This window comes from Salmo trutta, chromosome 19 (assembly GCF_901001165.1).
Source record: "Salmo trutta chromosome 19, fSalTru1.1, whole genome shotgun sequence".
NCBI lineage: Eukaryota > Metazoa > Chordata > Actinopteri > Salmoniformes > Salmonidae > Salmo > Salmo trutta.
The window spans coordinates 56421937-56443575 of NC_042975.1; the positions used below are offsets into that span (position 1 = coordinate 56421937).

General features: G+C 41.0%; 1 protein-coding gene across 5 annotated transcripts in view; it reads right to left on the bottom strand.

Annotated features, from left to right (window-relative positions):
* Window positions 1-16800, bottom strand: part of elnb (elastin b) — a 64970-nt gene extending 48170 nt beyond the window's left edge. For 4 of the 5 annotated variants that reach the window (XM_029701826.1, XM_029701825.1, XM_029701827.1 and 1 more), the window contains exons 1-7: window positions 16445-16800; window positions 6788-6940; window positions 4392-4541; window positions 3816-4055; window positions 3695-3721; window positions 3314-3502; window positions 2826-3011 (exon numbers count right to left, since the gene is read on the bottom strand). In XM_029701826.1, coding sequence (XP_029557686.1) covers window positions 2826-3011; window positions 3314-3502; window positions 3695-3721; window positions 3816-4055; window positions 4392-4541; window positions 6788-6940; window positions 16445-16517 — 1018 coding nt within the window. In that variant the 5' untranslated portion in view covers window positions 16518-16800. The remainder of the gene's footprint in view (window positions 1-2825; window positions 3012-3313; window positions 3503-3694; window positions 3722-3815; window positions 4056-4391; window positions 4542-6787; window positions 6941-16444) is intronic. The other variant, XM_029701823.1, reaches the window with a different exon arrangement.
* Between the last annotated feature and the right edge of the window lie 4839 nt (window positions 16801-21639).

Below are 21639 nucleotides of genomic sequence, written 5' to 3' on the forward strand. Positions count from 1 at the left end.
AATTAAGGAGTGAAAAAACATTGCCTGGTCCGATGAATCCCGGTTTCTGTTGCGTCATGCTTATGGAAGATTCAGGATTTGGCGTACAGTGAGGGAAAAAAGTATTTGATCCCCTGCTGATTTTGTACGTTTGCCCACTGACAAAGAAATTATCAGTCTATAATTTTAATGCTAGGTTTATTTGAACAGTGAGAGACAGAATAACAACAAAAAAATCCAGAAAAACACATGTCAAAAATGTTATAAATTGATTTGCATTTTAATGAGGGAAATAAGTATTTGACCCCTCTGCAAAACATGACTTAGTACTTGGTGGCAAAACCCTTGTTGGCAATCACAGGGGTCAGACGTTTCTTGTAGTTGGCCACCAGGTTTGCACACATCTCAGGAGGGATTTTGTCCCACTCCTCTTTGCAGATCTTCTCCAAGTCATTAAGGTTTCGAGGCTGACGTTTGGCAACTCAAACCTTCAGCTCCCTCCACAGATTTTCTATGGGATTAAGGTCTGGAGACTGGCTAGGCCACTCCAGGACCTTAATGTCCTTCTTCTTGAGCCACTCCTTTGTTGCCTTGGCTGTGTGTTTTGGGTCATTGTCATGCTGGAATACCCATCCACGACCCATTTTCAATGCCCTGGCTGAGGGAAGGAGGTTCTCACCAAAGATTTGACGGTACATGGCCCCGTCCATCGTCCCTTTGATGCGGTGAAGTTGTCCTTTCCCCTTAGCAGCAAAACACCCCCAAAGCATAATGTTTCCACCTCCATGTTTGACGGTGGGGATGGTGTTCTTGGGGTCATAGGCACCATTCCTCCTCCTCCAAACACGCCGAGTTGAGTTGATGCCAAAGAACTCCATTTTGGTCTCATCTGACCACAACACTTTCACCCAGTTGTCCTCTGAATCATTCAGATGTTCATTGGCAAACTTCAGACGGGCATGTATATGTGCTTTCTTGAGCAGGGGGACCTTGCAGGATTTCAGTCCTTCACGGCGTATTGTGTTACCAATTGTTTTCTTGGTGACTATGGTCCCAGCTGCCTTGAGATCATTGACAAGATCCTCCCGTGTAGTTCTGGGCTGATTCCTCACCGTTCTCATGATCATTGCAACTCCACGAGGTGAGATCTTGCATGGAGCCCCAGGCCGAGGGAGATTGACAGTTCTTTTGTGTTTCTTCCATTTGCGAGTAATCGCACCAAATGTTGTCACCTTGTCACCAAGCTGCTTGGCGATGGTCTTGTAGCCCATTCCAGCCTTGTGTAGGTCTACAATCTTGTCCCTGACATCCTTGGAGAGTTCTTTGGTCTTGGCCATGGTGGAGAGTTTGGAATCTGATTGATTGATTGCTTCTGTGGACAGGTGTCTTTTATACAGGTAACAAGCTGAGATTAGGAGCACTCCCTTTAAGAGTGTGCTCCTAATCTCAGCTCGTTACCTGTATAAAAGACACCTGGGAGCCAGAAATCTTTCTGAATGAGAGGGGGTCAAATACTTATTTCCCTCATTAAAATGCAAATCAATTTATTACATTTTTGACATGCGTTTTTCTGGATATTTTTGTTGTTATTCTGTCTCTCACTGTTCAAATAAACCTAGCATTAAAATTATAGACTGATCATTTCTTTGTCAGTGGGCAAACGTACAAAATCAGCAGGGGATCAAATACTTTTTTCCCTCACTGTAAGCAGCATCAGTCCATGGACCCATCCCGCCTGGTGTCAACGGTACAGGCTGGCAGCGGTGGTGTACTGGTGTGGAGAATGTTTTCCTGGCACACTTTGGGTCCCTTGATACCAATTGTGCAACGATTGAACGCCACAGTGTATCTGAACATTGTTGCTAACCAAACCCAATTGAGCATCTTTGAGATGAGATGGAATGGGCTGTTCACAGCATGAATGTACCGCTGTCAGATCTACAGCATGGACCAACATCCCTGTGGAACTTTTCCAACACTTTGTAAAATCCATGCCCCGAAGAATTCAGACTGTTCTGTAGGCAATGGGTGTACCTAATAAACTGACCAAGGAGTGTATATGTATATGAGATATCATATATGATTATATGAGGAGTACCTGTTTAATTTACAACTCTAAGTCCTACAGATGTAGGATCTTAATTTGAGACAGTTTGCTACAGTAGGAAAATAATCCTGCAGCAACAGGATATTTGAATTATTATGTGAATTATAATTAATATACCTTTTTGTAGGGGTTGATACATTGTCCATTAGGACAAAACAAGTCTGACATTTCAAAGTTGAAATTACAAACTTAAGAAGCCTTTTTAAAACTCAAATACAATAGAAGTTTGCATTTCCTCCTGTGCAGGAAAATTATCAGCAACAAAAGAGTGAGCAAATGAAGATCCTTCAGTACATCTGTATCATCAACTGATTTCAGCCAGTGTATGGCTGTGGATTGACTGCATTGCTTGAATGGAATGTAGGCGTATTGGCAGTTCATTTGAAAAATGAATGGAATCATTCCTCTAAAACTGTGGCTACCTAGCTAACGCACATACAATGCAGATCAATTATTAACATTCATTGTTTTACACAATATCTTATCTCAGCATGGTTGACAAACTCCCTGACCAACATGGCTGATCTTTGGACCATCATAAGAAAGTTCATGTCCATTCTAATAATCTAATTCCTAATTCTATGGATGCTAGTGCATAATGATGGTAACATGGCTTTGGCTTTACTCCATTACAGCAGTCACAGACTGTCATCATTAATAGCACCCAAAGATGCACCTACAGTAGCAAGTTACAGTATATCAGACTCATGGGCTATACGAGTTAGGCCATACACCCTACCAGCTCCAAGGGCGTCTCCTTGTCCGCCAGCTCCAAGACCACCACCAAAACCACCTGGACCAGCTCCACCCTGGCCAACACCAGAACCAGGCCCATATCCTCCTGGTCCAGCTTCACCTGGTCCATAGCCTCCAGCTCCTAATCCAGCCCCCTGTCCCCCAGGACTGCGACCTACATAGCCAGCTCCTGGGGATCAAACACAAGAAATACAGACTCAAACAGACAAAAACACATCTCAAAGGTCTACTGTACATAGAGACAAGATCCACACACATCTGTTTTGGAAGGATTCCCACTGGCTCCTGTAGAAAGATGGAGAAACAGCAGAGGAATAACAGAGGCCATAAGGTCAGGTTGTATTGCATGAGTTAGTGTGACTCCCAAAAGGCACCAATTTTGGGCAAAAGTAGTGCACTATTTAGGGAATATTTGGGAACACGGCCGGTATCTTTGACTGTACTCCATCTGTAGACCTCAGGGTTCGTTACCTGTTCCATCGGGTCCATAACCACGACCATAAACTCCAGGACCAGCTCCCCCAGGACCAAGACCAACACCAAGCCCATAGCCAGCTGGTCCAGCCCCAGCTCCACCTGGTCCATAGCCACCTGGTCCAAAACCTCCAACACCCAGTCCAGCCCCCTGTCCTCCAGGATCTCTACCACCATAGCCAGCTCCTGGAGATCAAGATTGACTGCATCATCCTCTTGATAACAACAAACAGGCTTAAAAGCTTTAGGAGGGTCTTTGTCATGTGTAGTGTTCATTTACATATATTGAGGAAATAGACTGCCATTGAAAAAACAAGTCAATAGTTTGTGAGCCCTAAAAGAGGTCTAGGGCAGACCTGAACTGTCTATGTCGCTCACCTGCCTTCTCTGGCTTTCCTCCAGCTCCTATGGAAACACAACAATCATCAAAAATAAATTTCTGTAAAATTAACTGAAATTAGTAATAATTGATCAGATGATCAAATCAAGAAGCTCATACCTGCTCCAAGGCCTCCGGCACCTAGACCACCGCCAAGTCCGTAACCACCACCAAGACCTCCAGCCACAGCTCCGCCCAGACTAAGACCAGCACCAGGCCCATAACCACCTGGTCCAGCCCCAGCTCCACCTGGTCCATAACCTCCTGGTCTGACTCCTGGTCTAAGACCTCCTCCTCCCAGACCTCCAGCTCCTAGTCCAGCCCCCTGTCCTCCAGAAACCCGACCTCCATTGCCAGCTCCTGGAGAGGAATACTCAAGCATCAGTATCACAACTGAATCTGTCCATTACATCCAGGGCTGGATTACAGAAGGGGCACGCAGGGCACAGATACCAGATACCATATGATAGCAAAATGTGTAGAACTGCAGGAAATTAGCTTTAAAACTATAAAAAATTCTCTCAGCATCATGGAAAAATGTTTAGTATAGCAGGAAATTTGCTTTAAAACTGCCCTACCCCACTCCCCCACAAATATCCCTGGGGCTCCAAATGCAGTAGTTCGGCCCTGATTACATCTCTAAGCCAAGAAAATACCAATATAAGAAACACAAACAGGGAATAGCTCATACTATACCTGCTCCAAGGCCTCTAGCTCCTAAACCACCGCCATGTCCATAACCTCCTGGTCCGGCCCCAGCTCCTTCTGGTCTAACTCTTCTTTCCCCCAGACCTCCAGTCCCCAGTCCTCCTTGGCCTTGGCCTACAACCTGACCACCATAGCCAGCTGCAAGATACAATGGTCATATCAATAGAATTACATCCCAACAAATGAAAACACAGATATTTGTTTAATCGAAGGTCATCATCCTAACCTTGAGACTAAATAAAGGCAATTATCAATTTGTTGATTGATTGATTGTCTGTGAGAGCACGAAACATTGTAAGACTTTAATAGGAATATGATAAACATTGCCCTTGGCAGCAACACTGATGACCAATAAGAAAAACAGAGGAAGGATTTTCTCTACTGGCTCAGTTCCTTCTTCCCATTCTTCATTCCTTCAGTCCACAGTGGACGGCTGATTTCATAACCATGTTAATCTTAAATACAAAGGACTTGGCCTTATATGTTAATAAATAAAGTACCAACAGGACTTAAATAAAGACATTACAGAAATGAATGCAATATACTGTGTTTGCATGTATTATGGATGTCCGTTAGCTGTTGCCAAGGCAGCAGCTACTTTTCCCGGGGTCCAGCAAAATTAAGGCAGTTACATTTTAAAAACATTACAACACATTCACAACAGATTTCACAACATATTAAGTGTGTGCCCTCAAGCCCATACTCTCCTACCACATATCTACAACACAAAATCCATCTGTACATGAGTGTGTAGTGCGTATGTTATCGTGTGTTTATATGCATGTGTCTGTGCCTGTGTTTGTGTTGCTTCACAGCCCCGGCTGTTCCATAAGGTGTATTTTTAAGTGTTTTTTAATTCAAATTGTATTGCTTGCATCAGTTACATGATGTGGAATAGAGTTCCATGTAGTCATAGCTCTATGTAGTACTGTGTGCCTCCCATAGGCTGGTCTGGACTTGGGGACTGTGAAGAGACCTTTGGTGGCATGTCTTGTGGGGTATGCATGGGTGTCTGAGCTGTGTGCCAGTAGTTCAAACAGACAGCTCGGTGCATTCAACAGTAGTTTGAGAAACAGACGCCCCGTTAACAGTGAAGAGACGACTCCGGGATGCTGGCCTTCTAAGCAGAGTTGCAAAGAAAAAGCCATATTTCAGACTGGCCAATAAAAAGAAAAGATTAAGACGGGTAAAAGAACACAGACACTGAACAGAGGAACTGCCTAGAAGGTCAGCATCCCGGAGTCGCCTCTTCACTGTTGACGTTGAGACTGTTTTTTTGCGGGTACTATTTAATGAAGCTGCCAGTTGAGGACTTGTGAGGCGTCTGTTTCTCAAACTAGACACTCTAATGTAATTGTCCTCTTGCTCGTTTGTGCATCGGGGCCTCCCACTCTTTCTGTTCTGGTTAGACCGCGTTTGCGCTGCTCTGTGAAGGGAGTAGTACACAGCGTTGTACGAGATCTTCAGTTTCTTGGCAATTTCTCGCATGGAATAGCCTTCATTTCTCAGAACAAGAATAGATTTAAGAGTTTCAGAAGAAAGGTCTTAGTTCCTAGCCGTTTTGAGCCTGTAATCGAACCCACAAATGCTGATGCTCCAGATACTCAACTAATCTAAAGAAGGCAAGTTGTATTGCTTCTTTAATCACGACAACAGTTTTCAGCTGTGCTAACATAATTGCAAAAGGGTTTTCTAATGATCAATTAGCCTTTTAAAATTATCAACTTGGATTAGCTAACAGAACATGCCATTGGAACACAGGAGTGATGGTTGCAGATAATGGGCCTCTGTACGCCTATGTAGATATTCCATAAAAAATCTGCCGTTTCCAGCTACAATCGTCATTTACAGCATTAACAATGTCTACACTGGATTTCTGAGAAATTTGATGTTATTTTAATGGACAACGGTTTTTGATTTTCTTTCAAAAACAAGGAAATGTCTAAGTGGCCCCAAACCTTTGAACGGTAGTTTACGTTTTTCCAGCAACAGACTATGATCGATAATGTCAAAAGCCGCACTGAAGTCAAACAAAACAGCCCCCACAATCTTTTTATCATCAATTTCTCTCAGCCAATCATCAGTCATTTGTGTAAGTGCTGTGCTTGTTGAGTGTCCTTCCCTATAAGCATGTTGAAAGTCTGCTGTCCATCTGTTTACTGTAAAATAGCCTTGTATCTGGTCAAACATAATTTTTTCTTAAAGTTAACAAAGGGTTGGTAACAGGCTGATTGGTCGGCTATTTGAGCCAGTAAAGAGAGCTTTCTATCCTTAGGTAGGGGAATAACTTTTGCTTCCCTCCAGGCCTGAGGGCACACACCTTCTAGTAGGCTTAAATTGAAGATATGGCAAATAGCAGTTGATAGTTTAACGTTCTCCCTTACCTCCCATCTTCCCTGGCTTGGTGTAACCTCCACCGGCTCCAGGGCCAAAGCCTGCACCACCTGGACCAGCGCCAGCTCCACCTACACCTCCTGCTCCTCCAGCTCTTAATCCAGCCCCAGCTCCTTCACCTACACCAGCAGGTATGTACACACCTGGAACACAGCACAACCATGCTAAACCACTGTATACACACAACTAAAGCACACACCTGAAACATAGCACAACCAGTTCTGGTCCTGGAGAGTTACAGGGAGTCCAGGCTTTTGTTCCAGTCCAGCACCAAAATACCTAATCAATCATCAAGTGAGGTATGGGATTGAGTTTGTGTCCAGGGACATTTCTGTATTGTGAGAAAAAAATGATAGATTGTGTGTTTGATTGCCAGATTGATTGGTTGATTGGTGGGTTGATTGATTGTCTGTGAGAGCATGAAACATTGTAAGACTTTAATAGGAATATGATAAACATTGCCCTTGGCAGCACTGATGACCAATAAGAAAAATAGAGGAAGGATTTTCTCTACTGGCTCAGTTCCTTCTTCCCATTCTTCATTCCTTCAGTCCACAGTGGACGGCTGATTTCATAACCATGTTAATTTTAAATACAAAGGGCTTGGCCTTATATGTCAATGAATAACCGTTTATCCATATTTTCATTTGTTCTGGACTCTTAAATGACCACAAAACTTCTGCGGTTCTATGTCTGTGTTTACACAGGCAGAACAATTCTGATATTTTTTACACTAATTGGTCTTTTGACCAATCAGATCAGCTCTGAAAAAGAGCTGATGTGAAATCATCTGATCCGATTGGTCGAAAATATCAGAATTGGGCTGTCTGTGTAAACGCAGCCTGTATTAAATCGGTCATAGTTTATAAAGCACAGTTTTATTTCCTCATTGCCTTGGCTGTTCAGTATGGTTCTGATAGTTTACTCTAACTTGTTCCATTGCACACTTTTGTGCGTTATGCAAATTCTCACACACAATACCCCATAATAACAAAGAAAAAAGTTATTTTTTATTTTTTTTTGCAAATAATAATAAAAATTAAATAAAAACACACATTTACATAAGTATTCAGACCCTTTACTCAGTACTTTGTTGAAGCACCTTTGGCAGTGATTACAGCCTTGAGTCTTCTTGGGTATGACGCTACAAGCTTGGCACACCTGTATTTGGGGAGTTTCTCTCATTCAACTCTGCAGATCCTCTCAAGCTCTGTCAGGTTAGATGGTGAACACCGCTGCACAGCTATTTTCAGGTCTCTCCAGAGATGTTAGATTGGGTTCAAGTCCAGGCTCTGGCTGGGCCACTCAAGGACATTCAGAGACTTGTCCCGAAGCCACTCCTGCATTGTCTTGGCTGTGTGCTTAGGGTTGTTGTCCTGTTGGAAGGTGAACTTTCACCCCAGTCTGAGGTCCTGAGTGCTCTGGAGCAGGTTCTTCTTCAAGGATATCTCTGTACTTTGCTCCGTTCATCTTTCCCTCGATCCTGACTAGTCTCCCAGTCCCTGCCGCTGAAAAACATCCCCACAGCATGATGCTGCCACCACCATGCTTCACCGTAGGAATGGTGCCAGGTTTCCTCCAGACGTGACACTTGGCATTCCTGCCAAAGTTCAATCTTGGTTTCATCAGACCAGAGAATCTTATTTCTCATGGTCTGAGAGTCCTTTAAGTGCCTTTTGGCAAATGCTAAGCATGTGCCTTTTACTGAAAAGCAGCTTCTGTCTGGCCACTACCATCAAGGCCTGATTGGTGGAGTGTTGCAGAGATGGTTGTCCTTCTGGAAGGATCTCCCATCTCCACAGAGGAACTCTGGAGCTCTGTCAGCATAACCATCGGGTTCTTGGTCACCTCCGTAACCAAGGTCCTTCTCACGGGATTGCTCAGTTTGGCCGGGTGGCCAGCTCTAGAAAGAGTCTTGGTGGTTCCAAACTTCTTCCATTTAAGAATGATGGAGGCCATTGTGGTCTTGGGGACCTTCAATGATGCAGACATGTTTTGGTACCCTTCCCCAGATCTGTGCCTCGACACAATACTGTGTCGGCGCTCTACAGACAATTCTTTAGACCTCATGGCTTGGTTTTTGCTCTGACATGCACTGTCAACTGTGGGACCTTATATATACAGGTGTGTGCCTTTCCAAATCATGTCCAATCTATTGAATTTACCACAGGTGGACTCCAATCAAGTTGTGGAAATGTCTCAAGGATGATTAATGGAAACAGGATGCACCTGAGCTAAATTTCGAGTCTCGTAGCAAAGAGTCTGAAAATGTATGTAAACAAGGTATATCTGTTTAGATTTTATAAATTAGCAAACATTTCTGTAGATGTAGATTGATCATGATTTTTTGTTATTTAATCAATTTTAGAATAAGTGTAACGGCTGTTGAATGGAGTAGACCAAGTCGCAGTGTGGTTAGTGCTCATCTTTGTAATTTAATGGAAAAAGAGAACACTTTACAAAATAAACAAAAGACAACAGCCAAACAGTTCTGTCAGATAACAAATGACTAAACAGAAAATAACCACCCACAAAACCCAAAGGAAAACAGGCTGCCTAAGTATGGCTCCCAATCAGCAACAACGATATACAGTTGTCCCTGATTGAGAGCCATACCCGGCTGAAACAAAGAAATACCAAACATAGAAAAAAGGACATAGAATGCCCACCCCAACTCACGCCCTGACCAACCAAAATAGAGACATAAAAGGATCTCTAAGGTCAGGGCGTGACAATAAGGCTGTAACGTAACAAAGTGTGGAAATGCTTATTCCTGTCATTGTCTTGAATAATGCTTGGTTGATGCCTTACAAATATTGTATACTAAACAAATTTAAGGAATTGCACTTTAAGATTCTACATAAGATGATACATCTATGTTGTCCAAATGTATGGCTATTGATGACATCTGCGTTTCTGCGAAAAAGATACAAATCTGACTCATTAGTTCTATGAATGTAAATCTGGGATAACATTTTGGGAAAACCTTGTAAAATACTTATTATCCTTTTTGAACACTACCCATGTTTTTGACATGAAGGATATAACATGTTACTATTGCAATGATAACAAGACTATTGAAATGATTGTGAATTATTTTATTCTTGTTGCCAAATACTATATACAAAAATGTAAATTCCAGAATTCTGTACCAAAATTACAAATGTTTTTGATTGAATTTAATCATCCTGTTAAGACATTATCCCTAGTGAATAACAAAAAGAATAACATCATCCTGAATCATAATAATGAGATTTTTATGGAGTGAATACAATTACGCTAGAATTGTCGTTCTTTAAAAAAAATGTATATACTTTTTTGGTATTTATATATATATATTTTCTTTTTTGGATGTATTTCGTATTTTCTTGTTCATACATGTGTTCTGTTTTGTTAGACATTTTTGATGTAGGGATGTAAGAAACAGCTTCATGAGGTCACCTGGAATGCATTTAAATTAACAAGGTAGGGGTGGTATACAAAAGATAGACCTATTTGGTAAAAGACCAAGTCCATATTATGGCAAGAAGAGCTCAAATAAACAAAGAGAAATGACAGTACATAATTACTTTAAGACATGATGGTCAGTCAATCCGGAACATTTCAAGAACTTTCTAAGTTTCTTCAAGTGCAGTCGCAAAACCCATTAAGCGCTATGATGAAACTGGCTCTCATGAGGACCGCCACAGGAAAGGAAGACCCAGAGTTACCTCTGCTGCAGAGGATAAGTTCATTAGAGTTAACTGCATCTCAGATTGCAGACCAAATAAATAATTCAGTGTTCAAGTAACAGACACATCACAACATCAACTGTTCATTGGAGACTGCGTGAATCAGGCCTTCATGGTCGAATTGCTGCAAAGGAACCACTACTAAAGGACACCAATAAGAAGAAGAGACTTGCTTGGGCCAAGAAATACGAGCAATAGACATTAGACTGGTGGAAATCTGTCCAAATTTGAGATTTTTGGTTCCAACCGCCGTGTCTTTGTGAGACGCAGAGTAGATGAACGGATGATCTCCACATGTGTGGTTCCCAACGTGAAGCATGGAGTAGGAGATGTGATGGTGGGGGAGGGGTGCTTTGCTGGTGACTCTCTGGGATTTATTTAGAATTCAAGGCACATTTAACCAGCATGCCTACCACAGCATTCTGCAGCAATACGCCATCCCATCTTTTTTGCGCTTAGTGGGACTATCATTTGTTTTTCAACAGGACAATGACCCAACACACCTCCAGACTATGTAAGGGCTATTTGACCAAGAAGGAGAGTGATGGAGTGCTGCATCAGATGACCTGGCCTCCACAATCACCCAAACTTCACCCAATTTTTAAATTATTTATTTAATTTCTTTTATTTAACCTTTATTTAACTAGGAAAGTCAGTTAAGAACAAATTCTTATTTACAATGTAGGCCTACACCGGCCAAACCCGGATGATGCTGGGCCAGTTTTGCGCCGCCCTATGGGACTCCCAATCACGGCTGGATGTGATTCAGCCTGGATTTTGAACCAGGGACTGTAGTGACACCTCTTGCACTGAGATGCAGTGCCTTAGACCGCTGCACCACCAGGGTGCCCCAATTGAGATGGTTTGGGATGAGTTGGACCTCAGAGAGAAGGAAAAGCATCCAACAAGTGCTCAGCATATGTGGGAAGTCCTTAAAGACTACTGGAAAAACATTTCAGGTAAAGCTGGTTGAGAGAAGGCCAAGAGTGTGCAAAGCTGTCATCAAGACAAAGGGTAGCTACTTTGAAGAATCTCAAAAGGAAAAAATATTTTGATATGTTTAAAACTTTTTTGGTTACTACAGTGGGGGAAAAAAGTATTTGATCCCCTGCTGATTTTGTACGTTTGCCCACTGACAAAGAAATGATCAGTCTATAATTTTAATGCTAGGTTTATTTGAACAGTGAGAGACAGAATAACAACAAAAAATTCAGAAAAACGCATGTCAAAAATGTAATAAATTGATTTGCATTTTAATGAGGGAAATAAGTATTTGACCCCCTCTCAATCAGAAAGATTTCTGGCTCCCAGGTGTCTTTTATACAGGTAACGAGCTGAGATTAGGAGCACACTCTTAAAGGGAGTGCTCCTAATCTAAGCTTGTTACCTGTATAAAAGACACCTGTCCACAGAAGCAATCAATCAATCAGATTCCAAACTCTCCACCATGGCCATGACCAAAGAGTTCTCCAAGGATGTCAGGGACAAGATTGTAGACCTACACAAGGCTGGAATGGGCTACAAGACCATCGCCAAGCAGCTTGGTGACAAGGTGACAACAGTTGGTGTGATTATTCGCAAATGGAAGCAACACAAAAGAACTATAAATCCCCCTCGGCCTGGGGCTCCACGCAAGATCTCACCTCGTGGAGTTGCAATGATCATGAGAACAGTGAGGAATCGGCCCAGAACTACACGGGAGGATCTTGTCAATGATCTCAAGGCAGCTGGGACCATAGTCACCAAGAAAACAATTGGTAACACACTACGCCATGAAGGACTGAAATCCTGCAGCGCCCGCAAGGTCCCCCTGCTCAAGAAAGCACATATACATGCCCGTCTGAAGTTTGCCAATGAACATCTGAATGATTCAGAGGACAACTGGGTGAAAGTGTTGTGGTCAGATGAGATCAAAATGGAGCTATTTGGCATCAACTCAACTCGGCGTGTTTGGAGGAGGAGGAATGGTGCCTATGACCCCAAGAACACCATCCCCACCGTCAAACATGGAGGTGGAAACATTATGCTTTGGGGGTGTTTTTCTGCTAAGGGGACAGGACAACTTCATCGCAACAAAGGGATGATGGACGGGGCCATGTACCGTCAAATCTTGGGGGAGAACCTCCTTCCCTCAGCCAGGGCATTGAAAATGGGTCATGGATGGGTATTCCAGCATGACAATGACCCAAAACACACGGCCAGGGCAACAAAGGAATGTCTCAAGAAGAAGCACATTAAGGTCCTGGAGTGACCTAGCCAGTCTCCAGTTCTTAATCCCATAGAAAATCTGTGGAGGGAGCTGAAGGTTCGAGTTGCCAAACGTCAGCCTCGAAACCTTAATGACTTGGAGAATATCTGCAAAGAGGAGTGGGACAAAATCCCTCCTGAGATGTGTGCAAACCTGGTGGCCAACTACAAGAAACGTCTGACCCCTGTGATTGCCAACAAGGGTTTTGCCACCAAGTACTAAGTCATGTTTTGCAGAGGGGTCAAATACTTATTTCCCTCATTAAAATGCAAATCATTTTATAACATTTTTGACATGCGTTTTTCTGGATTTTTTTGTTGTTATTCTGTCTCTCACTGTTCAAATAAACCTAGCATTAAAGTTATAGACTGATCATTTCTTTGTCAGTTGGCAAACGTACAAAATCAGCAGGGGATCAAATACTTTTTTCCCTCACTGTACATGATTCTATATGTGTTATTTCATAGTTTTGATTTCTTCACTATTATTATACAATGAAGAAAATAGTAAAAATAAAGAAAAACCCTTGAATGAGTAGGTGTTCTAAAACGTTTGACCGGTAGTGTCTATAAAAATGATATTATACAACACATCATTCATAAGGCCTCATTTTGAGGGCCTAGTTTTACCCGGACAATGGCCTGAAACTCATGGTTTACAGGCAAAATCAGGCCTGGAAGTCACATTGCAAAGAGATGTGTAATTTCTATTGGAATCCAGCCAGAGTGGATATCAAACATTTTGAAATATTTTATTCACCGCAACATGCATTCAGAATTACTGCCGGGTTCAGAAGACTAAGATCTAAATTGGAACAACTATTTCAGTAACGGGTGCAATTAGTCCAAGTAACAAATTGTATTAGTTTAGAAAAACTGTATTTATATTTGAGTATCATAAGATGATTTAATAAATCAATGTACATGCAAAAACAACCTGCAATAAAGCATGTTGGGAAATATGATAATGGTTTTGTTTTAACACTGGTTATTAGCACCAACACTGGGGTTCTTTTACACCAATGAAAGTTAATTTAGCACCTTAATCAACATTAGAAATGTTACACTGAAAAATCAATACTAGTTAACATTGGCCAATTTGACAACCTGACTGAACAACAGTATTTCTTTACAACAGACTTTTTAAAAATAAAAACATTTTTACAATTTTTAGTAACACAAAGTAACACCACATAAGACCAAAACTGCTTACACCAGGATATGAACACTGGCGATGCAGCCCAAATGGCAGCCTATACACAGTATATAGTGCACTCCTTTTGATCAGAGTCCTTAGTGCACTATAAAGGGAATAGGGTGCCATTTGGAATGTAGGCTGTGAGTTTCAAATCACTTTGTTAACAGTATAGAGCTTGTCTTTTTTTTAAACAATCTTTATTAAGAGCTGTCATTTTATTGTGAGGAACTGCAGTTTTATAAGAATTTATTTATGTTTTGTCATCTGTTATATGAGTGATTTTTACACTTTAGTCTTTTCCCTTTTCAGTCATTCATCAATGTCATGTTTGAGCTCCGAGGAACTCGCAAAAGAAACTTCACTGTTTCAGAGATAATGAGAAATGATGCATCTAGTTTTGGGAGAGTTGTGGTCTGTGTTCAAAGGAAACTGAACATGAGAAGGACATCTGTTTCTATCATTGACCTTGACCAAGAGCACGGTGGAGTGGAAAGGTATAGGTTGTTCCCCAAATGACAGCATATCCCTTATAAAGTGCACTACTTTGACCAGAGTCTCCAGTGATATGTTCTGTCATTGGAAATGTACAGGAAATGTTGTGCATGTTGCTATAATCCACAGTGGGAGATTCAGTATCAAAATTACTCATTCCCCCTGCCATGAATCGTCTGTAAAAGAACACTACAGTTCTGTATGTTTCAACAGAACATGACAGATTTCTCACATCAGCTTAGATGTAAGAGTCTTGGAGGGGCCCAATGCTGAATTGAGTATTTCTCTATCAATGGGGAACTCAATCATACAAACCTGAACCATGCTCTACAAATCATTTCCTTTCATTGAGTTACACTCCATATAAACTTAAGCCTGAACCACAAACCTCACTGTTATTTCACTCTTACCAAAGACCAGCAAGATTTGGTATTTTCTTCAAATCCGTGTGTAATAATAAAGTTGCATTTTCTATTCAACTTCCGATCTCCTCCAACAGTAGCTGAATATACAGAATTTCTAGTTGGTTCCACAGTTCACACACCTTAGTAGGACATGTGAGATACTGACATCACGATCTTATTACATGCTTATTACAGTGTTAGAAACATAGTTATTACCTCGACCCTTTGACCTCTCTCAGAGCTGTTTAAGTCCTGTGTTCCAGTGATCGGAGAGATCATAGGAACCAGTAACCCTCTGCTGGCCTATCAAAACAAGCTAAACCAAACCCAACAGCCAATCAGACAGCTCACTGTCCACCTAAAGTATGGCATCGTGGGTAATTATGAATGATGTAACTGCCTGTACTGTAGCGGAGCTGGGAGCAGAGTGGGGAAAGGAGTGGGACTCGAACTACAAGCCCCACTCCTAGAGGGAATACCAGCAGGTAAATACACACAGCTCTGTCCTGTCAAAGCTCCACGGGACGGTTCTATGTCACTCCACAGAACAGTAGAGCTCCAGAATGTTGGACACTTAAAAGCCTTTGAAATCTAAAAGATGTTGAGAACATTCTACAAATCTATCAAAATAGCATAATACATCAATACGTCTTGAGCAAATCAATACAACACTCAAATCTCAAAACACTTAAACTTAAAACACTCAAACACCCTTGACTCTCCCATAGATTAATGCTCAGCTTGGAGCATCATGTACCTTGTACTTGCATACCAGGCTGGTGAACTATACAACCAAAATATCGAGCAGGGGTTAAGGACTATGGTTTTAGTGCCTGCAGCAGGGAGAGCGTTTGGAGTGTGTACACCTGCACAGTGCTATAAAGAACCCTTTCCTAAGGTTCTATAAAGAACCATTCAAAAACAGGGTTCTGCTACAGTTGGGGGCTATATAGAATACTTTTTTATTGTTCTTTAGAGAACATTCTCAACCTGAAAGGGTCTTTGTAGATCCTTTTGAAGAACCATACAGGGTTTTTTATTTTGGTCAGCCATATTATATTGTTAACATTCCAAACGTGTTATTATTATGTTAATTTACATGTTGAATCACGTGAGTTATCTCAGGAACAGCTGGAGGTCCCTGTGGAAAGAATCAAGAACCACTGACCTCTTTTGTCAACTGTTCACAATTGACACAAGACACTGTCACTAGCCATAGCCATTTATAGTATATAATTTCATACAGTAACACAACACATTAGATAAACTGGAATGACACTCTCAATCACGGTTTTACAAAAAGAGCTGTGCATAAATCACACCCCAAAATATTCTAATGTACCACCTCCCCTACATTTTAATTATCACTAAAAGAGCAAACAACCCTTTTGTGAACCGTAAAGAACCATTGAAGAGTTCAAAGGGTTCTTTGAGTCATTATAGTTCCACATAGAACAATCACCCTTACCAAAGAACCCTTGAGAAACCCTAATTTTTCTGTGTGTACAACCTTAGAGGGGCACCTGAAACACAGGGGTGTATATGAATACATATCCATAGTAAAGGGGGTCCTACCTCCTTGCAGTGAAGGTCTCCACAGAGACAGGAGCAGGAATCCATACAGGAACGCCACCGTCCCACTCGCCATCTCGCTCCCAAATGTCCCTCTCCTCTCCCAAACTCCTGATTGTATCCCCTATCAGGGCTCAGCCAGCCAGAGAAAGAAGGAGGGGAATGAAAAGTAAGAGAGACAGAAAACAAAAGACAGAAAGGATGAAGGGCAGGACAGTACGTAATTAATGAAGAGAGCAAGAGAGAGAAACACACTGAGTTGAATAGATCACTTCATTGAACCAGCGGCTTTTCTCCCCCACAGACTGGTGGAGCTGCTTTTATTTGGTTGACTCCTGCCATAAAAACATGGTTGCCTAAAAGAGAGAGGGGGGGGGTAATTGAGAAAGAGGTGGAGAAAAAGAAAGAGATGAAGAGGAGAGAGAGAGATGAAGAGGGAGAGAGATTTGGGTTGAACCCACCCCCTATCCCACCCAACAAAAAAAGAGACAGAGGGGTGGAGGATGGAAAGAGAGAGAGATGGAGAGAGAAGGAAATTGAGAGAGAGTTGGGGGTCCACCCCCCATCCCACCCCACCAAAGGAAAATAAACGGGACAGTCTGCCAGATATTCTCATAGATTCCAAAATGATGTCATTTTGTTAAGTCAAGGGGAAGAGGTAACTATACAGGCCTGATACGGCAATTACAGATGTGTGTTTTTTCTGCTGAATGTAACTGAAGAAAGACGGAAACTTTTCCGGAACATTATACAATACGGTATATCCATGGACAACTCTAGAACAGTGGAGTAAGTGGATACTGTGTTGTGTTGATGACAAGTAGCACCAAGTAAGACTGAGGAACCTCACCTGATAGACAGAATCCCATTATCCTCTTCGCACACTCTTCTAGACCCACAGTGTGTGTGTGTGTGTGTGTGTGTGTGTGTGTGTGTGTGTGTGTGTGTGTGTGTGTGTGTGTGTGTGTGTGTGTGTGTGTGTGTGCGCGCGCGTGTGTGTATGTGTGTGTGTGTGTGTGTGTGTGTGTGTGTGTGTGTGTGTGTGTGTGTGTGTGTGTGTGTGTGTGTGTGTGTGTGTGTGTATGCATGTGCATATTTTGTGCATGTGTTGGTGTATGTGTGTAGAGGGGTGGAGGGTCCTTGGCAGGCTTCCACTCAACACAGTCCTTTCCTGAGAAGAGCATGAAGTCATGTCACTAACGGGGGAAACTGAAATGTAAACTTGTTATTCATAGAAAGACGTAATTAAAGAATAGGAGATATATCAGCCAGATAGAAATTAGCACCTCCTAGTACCATTCCTTTGAGAAAGTGACACACACAATCACACAGACACACAGCAAATTTGCCAGTGTTGATTTTTCAGTGTAACATTTCTACTGTTGATTCAGGAGTTAAATTCACTCTGTAAGAGTGAAATTAACATTCAGTGGTGTAAAATAACCCCCAGTGTTGGTGCTAATAGCTAGAGTTATTGTTTTACACTGTGGAAAGTAAAATAGTCCCATCAAAACCACGCCCGTCATTATCATATTTCCCAGCATGCTCTACTGCAGGTCGATTTTTAAAAAATATCTGCGTTTTTGCATGTACTGTATATTGATATATTCATTAATCTTATGCTACATATAGATAAATAACATACATTTTTCTAATCTAATCCAATCAATTAGTTAGATTTATGTTTTTTCCGGTTTAAATGATTTAGGTAGTGTTTTTTTAACCAAGTATCTTAATCCACACACAATCTGAATGCAGGTTGCGGGTGAATAAAAATGCCACCTGTTGGATATCCTAACCCAGGCTGGATTCCAATAGTACTTACACATAACCTTGCAAGCAAGCATAATGTGACTTGCAGGCCTGATGTGGCCTGTCATCCAGGAGTTTCCTAACACCACTGTTTTAGGGTTAAACTAGGCCACTTACTATACTAATAATTAAGACCTTATGATATATGTAATGCATTGGCATAGAGTTGAATTTTAAATGATAACATTCCCCTAAGCACTTACTTGGCAAAAGCACAGGCCTTTATAAAGGAAATAATTCAACAACCATGTCTCTGGCACTAACAAATACAGTCATGGGTGTTAACTCAATTTATTCAAAAAGAAAAGGCACCCTGGGAAATATACAAATTAAACGTTACTCTCTAAATCAAGTGTTATGTTTCAGACTGTAGGTGTGGCGTACTACTCCACAGTAAAGCTATGCAAACACCCCAATTTAGTTCCTTTGAACACTTTAAGAGTTAAATGGGGAACACTGCAACATAGTTAAATCTTTAACACTTTCAAACGTGTTATTTTAACACCAGAACAGTGAAAACAGTGTGAATTTTACACTTTCAGAGTTAAATGGGGAACACTGCAACAGAGTTAAAGGTGCAATATGCAGAAATTGCTCCGCCATTTCCTGGATGCAAAAATTATAATACTTTGCTTAATTTCAGTTTATGTAACAAGACAACACAAAATCATTGTACAATCTAAACCGCTGTGAAAAATCTTTTCAATAACGAAAAATATAGTTTTTTCAGGTGTTGAAGGTGGTGTACAAAACCGAAATTAAATGAAACTTAAGAATGGGAAGCATAGAAATAGTGCACATAGAACACATCTACCACCTCTTTTAGACTTGCTTTCAATGAGAATGACAGATCTATAACTCACATTTCTATGTGAATTTGGTCGGGTCGCCAAAAAAGTTACATTTTGCAGCTTTAAATCTTGTATGTTGTATTCAAGCCAAACCCATGGTGTTTACTAATACATGGCATGTTCGTATTAGAAACTACTTCTAATCTGAAATCCCGCAGCTGCGGCCTTGGACTGATTCATGTAAATGCCAAAAGTTTGATTTCTAAAATTGACTTAATTGTGACTCTTGCTTCTCAAACCAACACAGACGTTCTGGTTATAACTGAATCTTTGCTAAAGAAGTCTATGCCGGACTCTGATGTGAATGTGACTTGTTAGAATGTTTTTAGATCTGACAGAGTTGGCAGAGGAGGGGCTGTCACCATATACATAAAGAGCAAGTTAAATGTTTTTGTATCCATTAACATCTATGTTGCCTAAGCAATTTGAATGTCATCTCTTAAATGTGAGCCTTGGTAATAATCTGAAGCTAGTGGGAATTTATCACCCTCCTTTTGCCTCCATATGTGCTCTTAACAAATTGTATGACCTGCTGTCTAACTATTCTAAATCTGAATTATTAATAGTGGATGATCTTAATCTGGACTAGTTGACACCAGTATCTGATAATCTGAAAGATATTTATGCTGAGCTAAATCTAACTCAGCTGATAACTAAACTAACTCGCCTGAACTTTAAACACCCTGAAAAATCTACTCTCTTAGCTATTATTCTAACGAATGCTCCTCATAAATTTACAGGCAATGGAATATTTGTTCCATTGCCTGCATAAGAGATCTTAAACTGCCTTAAAACCTGTTATGGCTTGAATCCCGTTAGCGGGATCGATATGACGACAGCCAGTGAAAGTGCAGGGCGGCAAATTCAAAACAACAAAAATCTCATAATTAAAATGTCTCAGACATACAAGTATTATACACCATTTTAAAGATAAGATTCTCCTTAATCTAACAACAGTGTCCGATTTCAAAAAGGCTTTACGGCGAAATCAAAACATTCGATTATGTTAGGACATAAACTTCACAAGAAAATCCACACAGCCATTTTCCAAGCAAGGACATGCATCACAAAAACCAAAAGTACAGCTAAAATATTCACTAACCTTTGATGATCTTCATCAGAAGACACTCCTAGGACATCATGTTATACAATACATGTATGTTTTGCTCGATAAAGTTCATATTTATATCCAAAAACAGCATTTTACATTGGCGCAGGATGTTCAGAAAATGTATTCCCACCAAAACTTCCGGTGAATGTGCACATCAATTTACAAAAATACTCATCATAAATGTTGATTAAATTTACAACAGTTATTGAAAGAATTATACATATACTACTCCTTAATGCTACCGCTGTGTCAGATTTTAAAATAGCTTTTCGGCGAAAGCACATTTGTCAATATTCTGAGTACAGAGCTCAACCATCAAAGCAAGCTATACAGATACCAGCAAAGTTCTGGAGTCAACTAAACTCAGAATTAGTATTATAAATATTCCCTTACCTTTGCTGATCTTGGTCGGAATGCACTACCAGGACTCCTACTTCCACAAGAAATGTTATTTTTGTTCGAAATACTCCATATTTATGTCCAAATACCTCAGTTTTGTTTGTGCGTACAGATCACTATCCAAAAGGCATAACGCGTGTGCGTAAAATAAGAGACAAAAAGTCAAATAGCTCCATTACCGTTCGTAGAAACATGTCAAACGATATTTACAATCAATCCTTAGGGTCTTTTTAAATTAAAACCTCGATAATATTCCAATAGCGTATTCATTCCAGGAGAAAAAGAATGAGCGGCGCACCAAATGTGAACGTGCAGTAAACAACTCCCTGCTCCCAGGCAGTCCACTGATAAACTGAGCTCCTGTTCTCTGCCCAGTAACAGGAGATGCATGAAAGACGTTTCTAAAGGCTGTTGACAGCCAATGGAAGCATTAGGAAGTGCAAAATGACGTCACAGACACTGTAGTTTGAATAGGGATTAGATAGAAGAACTGCAAATCACTTCCTGGTTGGATATTTTCTCAGGTTTTTGCCTGCCATATGAGTCCTGTTATACTCACAGACATCATTCAAACAGTTTTAGAAACTTCAGAGTGTTTTCTATCCAAATCTACTAATAATATGCATATCTTAGTTTCTGGGAGTGAGTAGGAGGCAGTTTACTCTGGGCACGTCAGTCATCCAAGCGACTCAATACTGCCACCATCCATAAGAAGTTAATCTTGCTCACAAATCATTACAAAGAAATATTATAGACATTTTAATGAGCAACATCTTTTGTCTTAGCTGGGGTTGAGTGACTGGTGGGTTATGTCTGTGGCAGTCCTTCAGACATTTCAGAAATAGATGTCTATCTATGCATGGTTAGAAAAGCAAAATCAATATATTTATTGAATTGTGTATCCACCCCTTTGTGGCCCCAGCAGGTTCTGACAGCCTCTTGTACCAAACTAGACATTTGTAGTGTAGAAAAAAAGAAGGAAGGGAAGCGCTGCTAAGGTACACCTGTTGATTTGAAGGAGTGGT